The 16,528-nt window shown below is 36.5% G+C and overlaps 2 protein-coding genes across 2 annotated transcripts; one reads left to right on the top strand and one right to left on the bottom strand.

The window, feature by feature from the left end:
- Positions 1 to 255: 255 nt before the first annotated feature.
- On the bottom strand, positions 256 to 6,352 carry ube2s (ubiquitin-conjugating enzyme E2S). Its single transcript, XM_079838057.1, has 4 exons — positions 5,866 to 6,352; positions 5,026 to 5,173; positions 4,746 to 4,936; positions 256 to 2,351 (listed from the first exon to the last, which is right to left on the bottom strand). The coding sequence occupies exons 1-4, from the start codon at positions 5,866 to 5,868 to the stop codon at positions 2,010 to 2,012; spliced, it is 684 nt and encodes a 227-aa protein (XP_079694183.1). The 5' UTR covers positions 5,869 to 6,352; the 3' UTR covers positions 256 to 2,009.
- A 1,701-nt stretch (positions 6,353 to 8,053) lies between these two features.
- josd2 (Josephin domain containing 2) lies at positions 8,054 to 16,213 on the top strand. Its single transcript, XM_079836494.1, has 5 exons — positions 8,054 to 8,238; positions 8,353 to 8,481; positions 9,782 to 9,907; positions 9,992 to 10,186; positions 15,051 to 16,213. The coding sequence occupies exons 2-5, from the start codon at positions 8,360 to 8,362 to the stop codon at positions 15,160 to 15,162; spliced, it is 555 nt and encodes a 184-aa protein (XP_079692620.1). The 5' UTR covers positions 8,054 to 8,238; positions 8,353 to 8,359; the 3' UTR covers positions 15,163 to 16,213.
- The last annotated feature ends 315 nt before the right edge of the window (positions 16,214 to 16,528 follow it).

The following is a 16,528-nucleotide window of genomic DNA, read 5'->3' as shown; positions in this document are numbered from 1 at the left end:
GCAGTGCATGCAGTTTAATTTTGCAATTAAATGTAGGACCTTTGATATCTTTTTATACATTTTTTTTGTTTTATAGTTTATTCCGTTTGAATTTTTCTGGACCTCGCTTTAATGGTTAAATTAAAATTGACTGGCTTTCATTCATCTTCAGAACACAAATGAAGATCTTTTTAATGAAAAGGGCTTTCTGTCCCTCCATTGACAGTCTAGGCAACTACAACATTGACACTTCAAAAAGAGATTGTAAAACGAATCCATATGAATCAAGCGATTTATTCCATATTTTCTGAAAAGACTCAATCGCTTTATATGAAGAACGGAAGTCTTACAGGTTTGGAATGACATTAGGGTGAGTAAATGACGACAAAATGTTCATTTTTGGGTGAACTATCCAGTGTTCTGACCTACTTTTGATTTATTCATCCACAATTTGACAAATTCTGAGACATTCTTCATTGTACAGTGAATTTTTATGAACGGATACTGCAATTCTGGCCACATTTTTTGCATCACTGAAATCATAGGGTCCTTATTTAATTCCATGATATTGAATTTAAGACTGTTTGATCAAACGCAAGACATTTTAAAGGCCTTAAATTGTGGAAGGTCAAATTAAGACTTTAAGAAACCCTGTGTTAGGTGAACTCAGCCTGAACGGTATGATGCCAATAAGATATATGTAAATAAACAATTTGGAGAATATGTACAATTATGCAAAAACACTTCGTAAATTGATTTCTATTGAACATCCTGCAATTATTTTCCAATTGCTTCCAACTCTTGACATCAGAACTTTCTCACCCAGTTTCAATTGTTCAACATGCAAACACAAGGTACATTTTTTTCTAATCTTAATAAAAGAATGAACCAAATTGCTCCCTAAAATTCCTTTATTTCTTAATTTAAATAACTTAAATGGCCACAAAATGCCCTATTGTTTATCCACAAGCTTCGAAACACTGGCAAACTGTTTCAGCAAGTGCATCCTGCCCAGGATGTAGGATCTTTGGGAACTGAAGGCCCCATATAGTGTAACAATGGGCAACAACAGACTACCAGAGAAGATTCCTTAACAGCCTTTTGATTGAGAGACCAGCAGAGCCAGAGAAAAATGCAGCTGGTCTTATTGACAAGTATAACCAAACAACTATTTCAAAGAGGAGCGTAGACTGAACGCCACTTCTGGATCATTTCATGACTAACTATTTGCCCCTTTGCTCTACCCCAGCTGGCCTAAAGGCTTTAAGGATTCTCTCTCCAGCATCAGTGTTAGGTATTTACCAAGCCGTTCACTTAAAAATGGAAAAAAGGCCTTTTTATAAGTGAACTACAAAATATAAAAGAACAGACAAATTTGAGTATAAACTGGAAACAATAAAAAAAATAATACCACACAAATATGCACTCACAAAAAAACAAACAAGACATTTCATGAATAATATTCAGACCACATGTGAACCCCCTCTGTTATTCCTGATCTTGCATCTTTCACCACAAACACACACACAACGATCACATCCTGTGCAATGTACTATTCTTCATTAATCCCCTGAAAAAAACTCATCTGTAACTTAATAGGTTCAGTCCAAATGCAATAGGACAGAATTACATTAACCGTCCCATCACATCCACTATCTAAATACATTACAAATTCTGTGCTGACAGTACACACCAAAATCCTGCTGATGGTCATGACAATGCTAGAGGCCACAAATTAAATTGTCCAAAATCTTTTACTACCGTTTTCATAATCTGAACAATTGTAAAACTTTTTGACAGACAGATGAAAACCCTTTTTGTCAGTGAAACAGAGAGAATTGTCACGAGGACAGTTCAAGTCCTGAGAGCAAGTCGAAAGAGACAACAGAACGAAAACGAGGAGTGATCTGGTAGGAGCATGACAAAATAAATGTGCTATCCTAAAACGGTAAGACAGTTTAAGGAGGTGAAAAGGTGGTCTGCACACTTCAATATTTATATGTACACAAAACGGACAAATTCATTCTCTTTTATAGCCGCCTCAGAGCTCGTTTTTTATCTGTTTTCTTCTTTGCGACTATATTGCTACTGCTTGTGGCGCTGGAGCTGCTGTGGTTTGAGTTGTTGACGCCAACAGCCATTGTGGCCAACCCAGCCCCGGGTACACGTTTGTTTGGGTCCCCTGCATGTTTCTTGGGTTGGGGTCCATCAGCGGGCTCCTGAGGGGCCCCTGAAGTGCCTCCCATAGCGTGGATCTCTGTTAGAAGGCGAGCACGGGATGCATACTCCTTATAGTCCTCCAAAAGTAACTTCCCAGCCTCTTCATTCAGCGCAGACTCAGGGTTCGGATGGATCAGAAGGCACTTGATGGTCTGTGACAGAAACAAAGAATTAGAGGGGTGTGAGCGATTAGTACGAGTTGCATAATACAGTACTGAACAAAGGTTCCTACTTTAAGAAGTTGAAAATTTCTCAATATTATGAAGATCTGGTGATAAAATTCCTGTTTCCATGGCCACATCTAGCCTTGGCTTAAATTGTGGTCAAATGTTGTATAATCCAGCTACTCTTGAAATACCAATACTCTTTATATATTTACACCAACCATGACATTCAAGGTCTGTTACCACCATGTAAAACAAACCAAACTGTAGGGAAGAATCAATGAATACAATATTTAAAATATTCAATAATTACAATGGAACGTCTGATATAAACTGAAATAAGGTTTATAATAGCACCATTTTAATGATTGCCATTTTGCTGTACATTTATTGAGCACCAAATCAGCATATTAGAATGATTTCTGAATGATCATGTGACTAGGGCTGTCACAATTACTTTAATTAAAAGTACTTGATCAAAAAAAAAAAAAAAAAAAAAATCCTCTATTGCAATTTACCTGTGTGGACGAGAATCCATGAACAGCATTACAACACCATTTTTTAAGGCTACACAATGCATTAAAACCCATTTAAAAACAATACTACAGCATAGACATTGAGCACTTCATTTACATGCGTGTAGGTTACATGAGTCTCAGTTCACAGATGCTGCTCCACATGAACTGTTATCATTTATACGCATGGAGCATCTCAAACTCCATCTCTGCATAGGATGTGAGTTTGAGTTGCTTATAACATTCATGCAATGTGGACCATTTCATCAGATTTGTAAAGTAAAGCATTTATAAACCTACGCAAAGTCGCAAACACATGAGAATACTTCAATATGCAAACTGCTAATCACGATTTCACAAAATAAATTTAAACCCTCGCTCTGAGTTTGCATGTTTTGATGTCCACATATTCTTGTTCATAAAATTTCAGTGAATGTAGCATTTTTTCTATCATTCAGAAGTTTCCAAATATTAATTATTGTTTACATTTGAATTAAATGTTTGGCCAAGGATTTGATATGCTGTAAAGTGTAACAACACCAGGCATTTGCTATAATACATAATTTAGACCAGGGGTGTCATACAGAGAGCCCAAAAACAAAAGTACAATCCAGGCCGGGGTATGATTTGAACAATAATATACATATACACATACATACATATATATATATATATATATATATATATATATATATATATATATATATATATATATATATAAAAAGAAGAGATTCACTGACTAGTCCACAGGCACCGGCCATTCGAACAGGTTTTAGTTTTATTTTGGTCGATCTCTATTTCAGACTTGCAAACAAACTGTTTTGCAATCATTTTCCAAAATATAATTTGTGTGGAAATATTACAACGTCTGTTAACACCGACACACCCTGAATACGGACGGAAAAATGAGAAAGATGCCCCAGCAGAGAGAAAGTGTAAAAAGGTAATTCGGTCTACACATGGTTATTTTTCCCGATCCAGCCCTCAACCTAAAATGAGTTGGACACCCCTGATATAGACAATCAACTTATGTACATTATGCATTTTAACAGTGTTTTTCTACATGATTATTTGATTTTGATACTTTATTTGAACCAAATATTATTGCTTCATTATTATATGTTTTCAAGCCATTTTAATGGCTATTTGCTTAAGTCTATTTTTATTACCACACAATCTTGAATAATCAATAATAATAATAAAAAAAAAAATTACAACTAAAAATGATTACAGATTATCAAAATAACATGTGACAGCCCTACATGACACTGAAGACCAGAATAAAATGATCATTTTGTTGATCAAATAAATGCAGTTGTGTGAAGCATTACATTAAAATAATAATAATAATAATAATGGGATAGTTCACCCAAAAAAAATGGAAGTTCTGTCATAGTTTAAACACCCTCAAGTTGTTCCAAACCTGTATGACGAACACCAAATTCTGAAGAATGTTGGCAACCAGACAGTTGACAGTAGCCATTGACTTCTATAGTACTTTTTCCCCTATGGAAGTCAATGGCTACTGTCAACTGTCTGGTTACCAACATTCTTCAAAATACCCTCTTTAGTGTCCAACAGAAGAAACAAACTCATACAGGTTTGGAACAACTAGAGGGTGAATTATTTTGCTTGGGTAAATACTACAATTTATTTTTTGGGTGAACCATCCCTTTAAATTATCTTTTTATCTCTCTTTATACACACAAAATCCAATAATGTGGCAGAGCTTCAGAAACCATATGCTTCAGAGAGTGATCCTCGAATTGGAAATGCCAAGATGTTAGAGGTGTAACAAATCTTTAGGTATATTTTAGGGCATTAGTCTAGGTTTAAAGGGACAGTAAAAGTGTAAAATGGCACTTACTAGCAATACATGTCTCAGGCCCAGCTCTGCCTTCCAGTCTCTCTTCAGTACATTGACACAGATCTCGCCCTTGTGCCCAACATTAGGATGAAAAATCTTTGTGAGGAAATAGCCTCTGGGAGGTGCAGCAGGAAAATCCTTCCCAAGGACCAAACGCATCCTGAACACCCCTCCCGCATAGGGAGTTCCTTCTGTTGTGCAAAACAGTGTATGTTTAAAATGTAAGCAATGGGCCTTATAAAAAAGGGACAAACGACCTCTAATAATATGCCCTTCTTACCTGGTCCCTCAATGGCAGTGTGTAGTTCTGTGATGTCCTCTTCACTGGGGTAGATTTTGATCCCCTCCGGTGGGTCTGCTGCCAAGGCAGAAACCTCTTTATACACGAGTCTCAACACTTGAGGCGGCAAGTTCTCCACGTTTGAATTCTACAAGAAAAACAGAATCGCTAATGAACCTCACAAATACAGCAATTACAACATTTGCTGGTAAAGCGGTGCACGTTCATGGCAAAAAGGGATAGTTCACCGCAAAATTGTCTCATTATTTACTCAACCTCAAGTTGTTTCTTCTGATGAACACAAAAGATGATATTTTGGAGAACATGGTTAACCAGACAGTTGACAGCACCCATTGTAGGGAAAAAAAAAATACTATGGAAGTCAATGGGTGCTGTTCAACTGTCTGGATACCGACATTCTTTAAAAGATCTTCTTTTGTGTTTAACATACAGGTCAGTAAATGAAAAAAATATTTAATTTAGTGATAACTATACATTTAGATTAGTACATTTGTACTAATTTGTTACAAAGATGACTCACTGAAAATCAAAATTATCTAATACTAGGACTTCAGAATCAGCGAAGTGTAGTTAGCAACAGCTAGTTTGATATCAGCACAGTATAATCGGTTCTATTAACTCAAGACAGTGATAATGGTATAACTGATATCAACCATGTATGAAAAAAAATCAAGTTTCAGCAGCATTGTTAAGTTAAAGCTTGCAACGTCTCCTAATGAACCAGATTAACTGCTAAAAGTAATGATAATAAAAAGAAAATGTTCTGATATTAACCAAGCAGTTTAAAGCAACACTCATCGGCGCACAGTTTAAACGTACCATTTCCAGCTGTGTGGGTTTTTCTTTTAGCCTCAAATGAGAAAGCTCAGTAACTGCTACCAAACCAGCGGCTAGACTGATCTGATATATCACTAGGTTGACGGAAACCACCTATAACGAATCTAAAAGTTGCAACCAATCAAGACTGCGAAATATATTAAGACGGTTAAAGACTATATAAATGATCAAAACCAAATGTCCACTATAATGTCGGTCGCCTTGCTAGAGTTGCTATCAAATCAGGCTAAGCTAACGGTGGGCTTGCTAAGTAATGTAGATGCCTAGCTAATCTCTAGAGCTTTCCCTTGTGAAACTGCTATCCGACGTTGTCCTCAGAAGAAATCTGCCATGTAGAGGTTTTAAAGTCCAACGTGTTGTCAGTTTCGTCTCGGATAAAGTTGATTTGTTCGATAGCTAACTGTCACAGACGGCTACTGTAGCCTGTTACCAGCTAGCAGTCTTTGACACAGGAACAAAAATACAATTCGTCTAAGAAGCAGTTCGAAAGAGGTTGGACCAATCAGAATTTGAGAAAGGCTCCACGTGCTCAACAATCAAATTCATCGAACCAATCAGAAGCTTGTGTTGCGCTGACGCAGCCGCCCTTGGAGACCTCACGGACCAGAGAAAGTTGAGAATGCGAAAAATGCTCTTTGGTAATAGGTGCGTTTGAATAACTCGTGCCCTCCCAAAGGCAGGGACAAATGTTGTTTCGATTGATGATCCAATGAAAGACTTTCGCGTTTAGTGTCACTCTGAAAAAAAAAGTTGTTTAACCCAGAGCCTGGTTTAACCCAGTGTTGGGTAAGAAAAGTAATTAATAGTTACTAATTACATCTTCTATAGTTTAATTAGATTACTGTACAAGTTACTCTCTCCAAAAAGTATTTAATTACTTATTACTTTCTAAATCCTATATCAACATCGAGGATAGACATGAAACAGCTCTTTTAATTCATTCAAATAAATAATATAAAACTACATAAATTAGTATTATTAACTGACCAAAGTATTACAAATGCTACAGGATGCAAAGGATACACAAAAACATGCATTTTAAAGTTAGACTTTACATTTTGATGTTAATTCCACTATTGTATTATATGTAATATTTCTACAGTCTAAACACATTTAGTCACACATTTATCAGAAGTAAGTGTAATTAAATTACAGAAAAAAATAAGAGTAATTCCTTACTTTACTTTTTTAAGGGAAAAGTAATTAAATTACAGTAACTAATTACTTAGTAACTAGTAGTTACACCCAACACTGGTTTAACCTAAATCATTTCTAAATCTAACCTGCTATAATGAGCCATCTCTTGTAGCTGTAAGTAACTTGTGTTGTGAATAACATAATTAGATTTGAACGTGAAAGTACTTCGGTACAACCCCTTCAAAAAAAACTAAATGTAAATGCTATTCAAAGGTTTAGTTTTTAGGTAACATGCTTAATATTGATCATTTACACTATCAGTTAGATATGTGCATTTTCTTGCCCTACTAAACATCAAAACTAGTTGTTTAACCCCCTTATAAGTCATTTAGGTCGTCATTATAATTGATTTAATCAAGCCTGTTAAACGAGTGACCTGAGAACCCACAAAACAATCAGACAATGATGTCTGTAGTACCACTTAACGACCGCTAGAGAGCAATCGAATCCTAAAGCTACGCTTATTAGTGTTTGAAGTCTTGCGCTAATTTAAGTGTTGTATTTTTTTAGTCGTAAAAAACTTGTTTACAACATATAAAGCACGACATTTTACAAAATATATCTAATATAACTAAATTATGCAGAAAAATTAAATAAGAAAATGTAGACTATCATAAAAAAGTGCTGCAGCATTTATCTATTAATATTATATGTAATAACAAACAGCTTTCTTAACATTTATACAATGCACTATAACAGTATTGTTTACAGTCATGGATAAAATAGAAAACAACATTTGGTTTGGAGCCAGGCCATTTCATTCTATATACTAGCCTATATATTACTATATATAACTTCCTCAATAATAGTAAAGCTTATATAAAAAAATAATTTCATTATTTAATCCAATTTCTATTGAAATAAATCAATATTTCGCTTTAGTCAAAAGAGGATAATAACCTGATATTAACCAACAGCGTCCCCTGTGGAGCTCACGTGACTCCTCCGTGACCGCACGGGGCGTTACCTCAACTCATCAACAACACAACTTCCGGCCGATCCTCACGGACAAGAAACGGAAAGCGTCCCCGTTTCAGAGATTATTGTAGGTTTAGTTTAACAGGGGAACAATAATAAAGATTAGTTTCACGGTACGTCTCGGTAGCAATAGTTCTACTGTGGATAAATCATTGCACTGCGGATTCTGTCTTCCAGAAGGTATGATAATGATGATGTATTCAGTCATTCATGTGCTGTCAGCTCGCGTGAACGCGAGTACAGAATGTGTTATTGGGCGTATTTAAATGTTAATCATCGGACTTGTAATGGCAGGGTGAGTATGAGCGAAGGCGAGGTGTTTCATGAGAAACAGAGACTGGAGCTGTGCGCCATCCATGCCTTGAATAACGTGCTTCAGGAGAGAGTTTTCACCAAGGAGACCGCAGACGACATCTGCAAGCGGTGAGCGGCACTGCGCTTCACATCATTTAAAGTCACCATGAAATCAAAATGTACAATTCTTGTTTTTTTATGCAATATTGCAGTATTTATTATTTTAAAAAAAACTACAATATTCATATTAAAAAAATGAATAAGATTATACATCCGTGCACAACTCATATGCCCTGGTAATCTTTATTTAAAATAACTTCCTCTTGCAATGACTTCTCTTCTCTGATGACATATTTACTGGCACAAGAGCAGGGCCATCCTGTCACGCCATCCTGTCACTCACATGAAATCAGAGCAATAGCAAACCACAACAATCCAATCAATTCCTGATGGACAAAATCAAGTCCCGTCTTACATTTTTTCTGGTTTGAGAAGCCGTTTCACTCAGATATACGCCACAATAGGGAAGAAAAGTCTATCGCAACTTCCATTTCATACTGAATTTAAAGGGATATTTCACTCAAAAATGAAAATCATCCCATGATTTACTCACCCTCTAGGCATCCAAGGTGTATATGACTATCTTCTTTCAGACTAACACAATTGGAGTTATATTAAATAATATTCTCGCTTTTCCCAATGGGAGTGAATGGGGTGTGAGATTTTGAAGCCCCCCCCCCAAAAAAGCCCATCCAACATAAAAGTAAAAAAGTAAAAGTAATCCATACGGCTCTGAAGCGCAGCGATGGGTTTTTGTAAGAAAAATATCCATATTTAAAACTTTATAAACTATAATAACTAACTTCCATCAGATTGCCTTACCCATCGATTTACAGCAAAAGAGTAACTCCTGACTGGACGCACAACGCACAGAGGATAGAGCAAAACAAAACACCAGCCACGAATTAGAAGACTAAAGCAAGAATTTTTAAAGCAAAATGTCTGAGGATATAAGAGAAGAGGAGCTTGAGTTTGTTGCCCAGCCCTATTTCTTAGAGCAGCGAGAGCTTACTCTTAGTAGAAGTTACTCGTTCGCTGTAAATCGATGCGTACAACCATCTGCCAAAAGCTAGTTATTATAGTTAATACATTTTTAAACATGGATATTTTCTTACAACAACACATCGTTTCGCTTCAGAAGGCCTTTATTAACCTCCTGGAGCCCCCTAAAGCTTGTAAGAGTCAGGATATATTTTAATATACCTCCGATTGTGTTTGTCTGAAAGAAGAAAGTCATGTACTCATAGGATGGCTTGAGGGTGAGTAAATCATGGGATCATTTTTGGGTGAACTATCCCTTTAATGTCTCTCTCTTCTCAGTCTTGTGCTATGTTCTCAAAGTCGAAGTTGTCTAATTTGTTTCTTGCAGACTTGCCCCACAATGTGTGATGAATCCACACCGCTCGGTGTTAGGCACAGGAAACTATGATGTCAATGTCATCATGGCAGCTTTGCAGAGTCGGGGGCTTGCTGCAGTTTGGTGGGACAAACGCAAGTAAGTGTGACTTTGTTAATCATGAGCTTCATGATGATCATAAGATGTGCATGAACTTTTCTCCACTTCTGTCACACACTGTAGGTCAGTACAGAATTTGTGCCTGGACAAAATTCAAGGCTTCATTTTGAATGTCCCATCAAGGGTGTCACTGGGATTTGTGTCTCTCCCACTGAGACGCAGACACTGGCTGGCAGTACGGGAGGTCAACGGACAGTTCTATAACCTAGACTCTAAATTAAAGGGGCCTGCTTGTATAGGCGTGGAAACCGAACTCAGGTGAGACTTCTAAGAATTAGTTATTTTCTACAACTTTTACTAAATAAAAGGAAAAGTACAAACTTATTGATACATTTCTGCATGAAAACTTTAGCACATATGTTTTACACCAACCAGGTATGTACACAATGTAGACTGAGTAAATAAGGCCCTGTTTACACCTGGTATTAAGATGCGTTTGGTCTATCGCATAACAAGTGGACAACGCTAAATACAGATGTAAACAGGGTCTAAAACGTTTTGAGCTTGTCCACTTTTGACCACTTCTAGAGGTAGTCAAAAACGCATTTGATCGGATTGCTTTCGTAGTGTAGACGCTCATGTGGTTGCGTGTGTTTGAACAGCTACAAAAGACTAATGCGTAAACATTATGGGAATCACACTAGCCAGACGGGATTTAAACTTTGTCAGCTGGCTGAAGACCCAAGTTTGGTTTGAAGACAAAAAACATAATGTTCTCTCACCATTCCTGATTTCTAACAAGCTATCTCATTCCTGATTTCTTGCGGCTGTCAGAGCAGAAACAAAAGCTGCTGCTCTCCGTATGTTAATCCGTTGTTTTTGGGCGCGTTCATATGTAAATTGCGCAAGCTTTTTTTGTCCATTACATCGTAAGACCTGAAAAAAAAACGTACATTTACCTGCCCATAGACCCTCCCCTCGAAGAAATCAGGACAGAAGTGCTTGAAAGTGGACAAAAGAAACGGCTTAAAACACCAGGTGTAAACGAGTATGTGTCTTCCCCGTCCACTTGGGATCCGCTCGACCAAAATGCGTCTTAATACCAGGTGTAAACAGGACGTAAGACCCATGTATTTCCAGATGTCACTGATAATCAGTGCATCGTTGCCCAGACACAATTATAATGACACAGAACATGTAATTCAATAAGAAAAAGAACAGGACTATAACGACAGGTGCTTGGAAATATCACAGGATACAACAGACATACAGTCAAGCTCATGGGCGTCAGAAGCAAAAAAAAATGTGGGTCCTACCCCAGAAAATGTTTACTGGAGTAAATGCCATTTGCTTTGTGCAAAGAGCCCGTCTTGTTTCCTAAACGTCGAACTTACAGAAGACCCCGAATTGTTCACGAATTGGTAGGGGTAAAGCACAGGGTAGAAGGTTTTGACGCAAATCGACACAAGGTTCGAATCCGCCTTTTGCCAAACTCGCTTTACTCCCTTTTCTCATCACATATTAGATCGGAAAGGCATTTATTTTCAGTAAAAATAAAGAAAATATTTGAAAGTGTAAATAAAGCTTCTAACGTGTGTTTAATAACAAAGTGTTTATCGGGGTAGGTGAACAGACATGCACTGAATTAGAGACTGTAAAAGTGAGTGGGTCCGATATCATTGGACTTAAAAAGTGGCTGGATCCTGTCCCACCCACATACAATGGTTCCGACGCCCATAGTCAAGCTGGATCACATGGTCTCTTGGACTAGCCTAGAAATCTAGACGCACCCTAGCGGCAGCAAATCTAATTCGCCGCCAGGGCGTCTAGCAACTCTCCGTTGGCTTGCGAGCTGGAAAAACCAAACTCTGGTCAGGCCAATCATATTGTGTATATAGTCGATGGGCGGGCTTAACATAATGACGGCAGAGTTGCGGCTGTTATAAACTGCATGTTGAAATTAGACCAGCACTTAGCCATGAACACAAAAGCCACACCACACAAATGGCTTTTAATTGGTTTATTTCATTAGCAAACATGTTAAGTTCTTTCAATCGATTTTTTTTATTTTTTTTTTACTTTCACATTTAAATAATTTCATGAGGTTAACTTATACGGTTATACCCTACCTGTGGTCAGTCTGCACAAATGGCGATCAACATGATTCTTTGCTTTGGGCCCTTTAAATAAAGTTTTTTTAAAAAGACGTGGCAGCGCATTCACAAATCTTTCACTGTGTCGATGGCAGGGCGGCCGGAGCGAAGTTTGATGCTCTCACTGGCGGCGGTGTGAACGCAAAGTTATTAGACAGCGACTGGGTATCAACACACATTTCCAGATTCGATTCTGATTCACAAGCTCTTGATTCGATACTGATTCAGTTTGATTTGATTCAGTTACTTAAAGAGCACCTATTATGGCATTTAAAATGTTCCAAATATTGTTTTAGAAGTCCCCAACAACAGTTTTGCATGCATGCAATGACAAAAAAGACTTTAGTTTTCTTATAATATGCATTTATTTTTACCAGTTTTGACAGCGATTCTCAAATGATTCCTTTAGTGATTCACTTTTCAAAACCCCGCCTTTACGTGACGCTAATCTGTGGTGATTGGTCCGATGACCCAGTCAGTTGTGATTGGTATAGTCTGTGCAGATATTTTCGGAAACGGAATGCCCATCACCATAAATGGTTTTCGGAACCTCTTAACTGTATTAAGGGCGCATTCGTCCTCAAGCTTTATTTGTTTAAATTAGCTCAAATGACTGTCAGATGTAAGTAATTACCATGTCAATCTATACATCATTTAAAAGATCTAAGAGTCAAGCTTCCATTTTTTACCTCTGTTTTATTCTCAAAGTCTTATAGTGACAGTAATTTGTTAATATGTGTCAGGAGTTATGAATATGAAAACCGGGTCGGTAGCGTTTGATTGTAATATGAGCCTCAGCTGATCTCATTCATAAAAAACTCCTCTATTCTCCTCACGAAGACTCGCGGCAAATCAACATCCCTCAGGGCTTTTAGTTCAAAAGTGTGCAGATGAGGAGAAATATTGATAGATTCTCATATGTCTGTGTCAAATTTCTAAACAGGAGTATTTTTTATTCAATACTTCCTCAAAATGGGCAGTTATAGCCTAATCATGAGCGATTGAGTCTCTTATGTGTTGTTTTCAATTCATACTGGCAGCCGGAGGGCGCTCTGTGCACATGTAGTCCATATATGGTACAGACAGACGAAGAAGATACCATGTGCCAAAATAGAAGTCCATAATAAAAGCTTCCTGAGATCGCGAAACATGCAAATAGAGACATTTGAAGACTAATAAACACACAATCGCGACGATGTATGGTTTGTCTTCAAGCCACTTAGTCTTCAAATGCTCATCCTTGGGCAGATGAAAAAAGTTTGCTTTTGAGGCGCACTTCAGAACACAGTGTCTCATCGCCATGATGTTTTCTAGTTTTCACTGGCGTCTTGGAGCGCAATAAGTGGGCGTATCGTATTCAAATAACTTGACGTCATCTAGTCAGAGAAAAAGCTTCGGTCTTCTAACGATTCTTAAAAATGACTCAGAGTCGACTCTTACTTTTGAAAGAAAATAACTATATATACGGTGCACTGTCATATTTCAAACTTTGCAGGATGTTTTTGTTCACTTAGATCTATGTTACACACTACATGAAAGGTAAATTTCAAAATTCCATGATAGGTGCTCTTTAATAGTTCAGTAGACTTAATCTTCAATGCAACCCACAACAGTAAGTTTTAAAATAACCTTGTATTGTTGTTATTGTTATCTAAAACTATTACAAACATTTCTGTTAATTGAAATAAAGCTGAAATTAAAAGAAAATATAAATATTAGATGAAAAACTTGGAAACGTTGCCTTGGGAACTTTCTGAAGTACGTTTAAGTTGAAGAATTGAAATAAGACTAAAACTTAAAGGGTTAACGTTAGTTCACCCAAATTTATTCCTCACCCTCATGCCGTCCCACACCCGTAAGACCTCCGTTTCATCTTTGGAACACAAATGAAGATATTTATGTTGAAATCTGATGGCTCAGTGAGGCCTGCATTGCCAGCAATGACATTTCCTCTCTCAAGATCCATTAATGTACTAAAAACATATTTAAATCAGTTCATGTGAGTACAGTGGTTCAATATTAATATTGTAAAGCGACAAGAGTATTTTTGGTGCGCCAAAAAAACTAAATAACGACTTATATAGTGATAACCGATTTCAAAACACTGCTTCATGAAGCTTCGAACCGTTATGAATCAGCAAGTCGAATCATGACTCGGATTGCGTGTCAAACCGCCAAACTGCTGAAATCATGTGACTTTGACACTCCGAACCGCTGATTCGACTCACTGATTCATAACGGTTCGAAGCTTCATGAAGCAGTGTTTTGAAATCGGTTATCACTATAGAAGTCGTTATTTCGTTTTTTTGGCGCATCAAAAATATTCTCGTCGCTTTATAATATTAATATTGAACCACTGTGCTCACATGAACTGATTTAAATATGTTTTTAGTACATTAATGGATGAAATTATTTTCATTTTTGGTTGAACTAACCCTTTAAACCGTAATAAAATAAAATGAATATTATTTAGACATATTTAAATAAAACAGAAACTAATAAAAATCACTAAACGGCGGAATGACTCAAATTTAAACTAAAATGAAAAATGAATTAAAAGCTGATTTAAAATCTGAATAAAATCTATAAATAATGTTAAAATAACAGATTCAGATGTAACTTATGAGTTTGTCTTTTTAAAACCGTTTAAAAACAAATGGCTCAAGAGTAAAAAAAATGTTTTTGTAAAAAATGTTGTAAAAAAAGTTTTTCAAGAGTAAAAAAAATGTTTTTGATTCACTAAAAACACTGGCTCATAAGAGTCATTTGTTCATGAATTATGTACAGAATGAAAAATATATATACTTACCCAGCCTTACTTTATAGACCCTGATAAGTACAAACTGAAATGCCTTACTGTTTAAGCTAAAGTGATTTTATAGATATTATTATTATTATTAGAAATGTCCTTTTTTTTTTTACTGATTTTGAGGCTGTTAGAAACTTGTATGCCATTTTTAGCAAATAAATCCCAATAAATCTTGATCTTTGTTTTTATTGGGTTTTTTTTGTATTCTTCTTCCTCCCAGGTCATTTCTCATTGAACAGCTTTCTCAGGATGTTGCAGAGATGCTGCTTGTCGTTCAAAAGGAAGTCGACGACGATGGGACATGGCTGAAACCAGATGACACCAGGAAGTGATTTAATCGAACATTCTCTCTCTCTCAATGCGGAGTAATCGTGAAAGAGAAACATTGGAGCGCCGAAAAGCTTTATGGAGAGCAACACTACAGGAAGATGGCAGATTCATTCACAGACACTCACACACAAAGGGAAGTCCGAGAGAATGATCTAGTGTTTTCTCACATGAAGGAGCTGTTTATCTGCAGTCACACTGGCTGTGTGCTTGTGGGGAGACGCTACTATAGCTGTGCCAGCCACGTCACTCTTCTCTTTCTCTCTCTCTCTCTCTTTCTTTCTTTCTTTCTCCTCTCAGGAACTACCATCTCTCACTTTATCTTTATCTATGCACTCCACTGCTGAAGTAGATCAAAGATTTGTGTCTTTGTTACAACTATGCACAGAAAGAGTACTCTAGAGTTTAAGTATGTATCATTCATTGCCTTTTAGACGTCATTGTACATCTTACTATGCATAAACAAAGGAGATTAGAGATTGTAGCTCTATCTCACGCCCACGTCCTTTACTCTTTCAAGCTCTATTGCAAACTGCCTCATTTACATTGACTCAGTGAAAACCACCAAACAGAGTGAAATTGAATACATTTGATTTGTGTTATTTATTTGAATTTTATTGCATTTCTGTATTGCTGTAGCAAAATGGAAGAGCTGTTTGAAATTGTCATTACAGCTACAAACACTTTTGTTTTGTCCGAGGTGTTGCTTTTGTCTGATTACTAATGTTTGTTGATTAATGTTGGTTCTGTCATCCGAGCTGGATTTTAATGTCATATAAATGATATTTAATCAAGTCAATGATTCAGTCAGTTGAATTTCACAGAAAGGATCACATTAAGTGCAGGGTCTGAATTGAACCACAATTTAGGGCAAATAAGCCATAAAAAGTGCCCAAAATTAATCAAATAAATATGAATTAAACACATGGAATTTTGAATATAACATTTAATGAATTTCTTTTTATTAAATAAGCCCTAATAATAAAGTGTAACCAATAATACAAAAAAAATGTGTGAATTAAATGTGTAATATTAAATAAATTAATATTATGATTGAAAATATTGCCCCAAACATAAAAAGCTTTTATTTCTGACCCACTGTAATAACCCAGTATAAGTTTATATAGCGGGATGGTTGTACGTAGTGCTTTGCAAAAAAAAAAAACAAATTCAGACATTCCACTTTTGTTACTCTATTTTTATTTCATTTATATTAGACTCTGTAGTGAAAAAGGATGCCATTCAAAAGGAGCATTAAACCATAGAAACCCATTTTTTTAAGGATTAACAACAGGTTGATAGCCAAGAGAAGGGACCACTGCAATGTCATGTATAGTATGAACTGAACATGTCATGACACACACAGACACG

This window comes from Gobio gobio (assembly GCF_949357685.1).
Source record: "Gobio gobio genome assembly, chromosome: 15".
In the NCBI taxonomy this organism is placed as follows: Eukaryota; Metazoa; Chordata; class Actinopteri; order Cypriniformes; family Gobionidae; genus Gobio; species Gobio gobio.
The sequence above is the reverse complement of the archived record's forward strand: the minus strand, read 5'-3'. Positions and strand labels throughout refer to the sequence as shown.

Coding starts and splice junctions, on each gene's coding strand:
- ube2s (XM_079838057.1), bottom strand. Junction 4,937..5,025: donor CACTGCCATTGAGGGACCAG/GTAAGAAGGGCA, acceptor TTTGCACAACAG/AAGGAACTCCCTATGCGGGA. Junction 2,352..4,745: donor GCCTGAGACATGTATTGCTA/GTAAGTGCCATT, acceptor TTTCTGTCACAG/ACCATCAAGTGCCTTCTGAT.
- josd2 (XM_079836494.1), top strand. CDS start 8,360: ATGAGCGAAGGCGAGGTGTTTCATGAGAAACAGAGACTGGAGCTGTGC. Junction 9,908..9,991: donor GTTTGGTGGGACAAACGCAA/GTAAGTGTGACT, acceptor CACACACTGTAG/GTCAGTACAGAATTTGTGCC. Junction 10,187..15,050: donor GGCGTGGAAACCGAACTCAG/GTGAGACTTCTA, acceptor TCTTCCTCCCAG/GTCATTTCTCATTGAACAGC.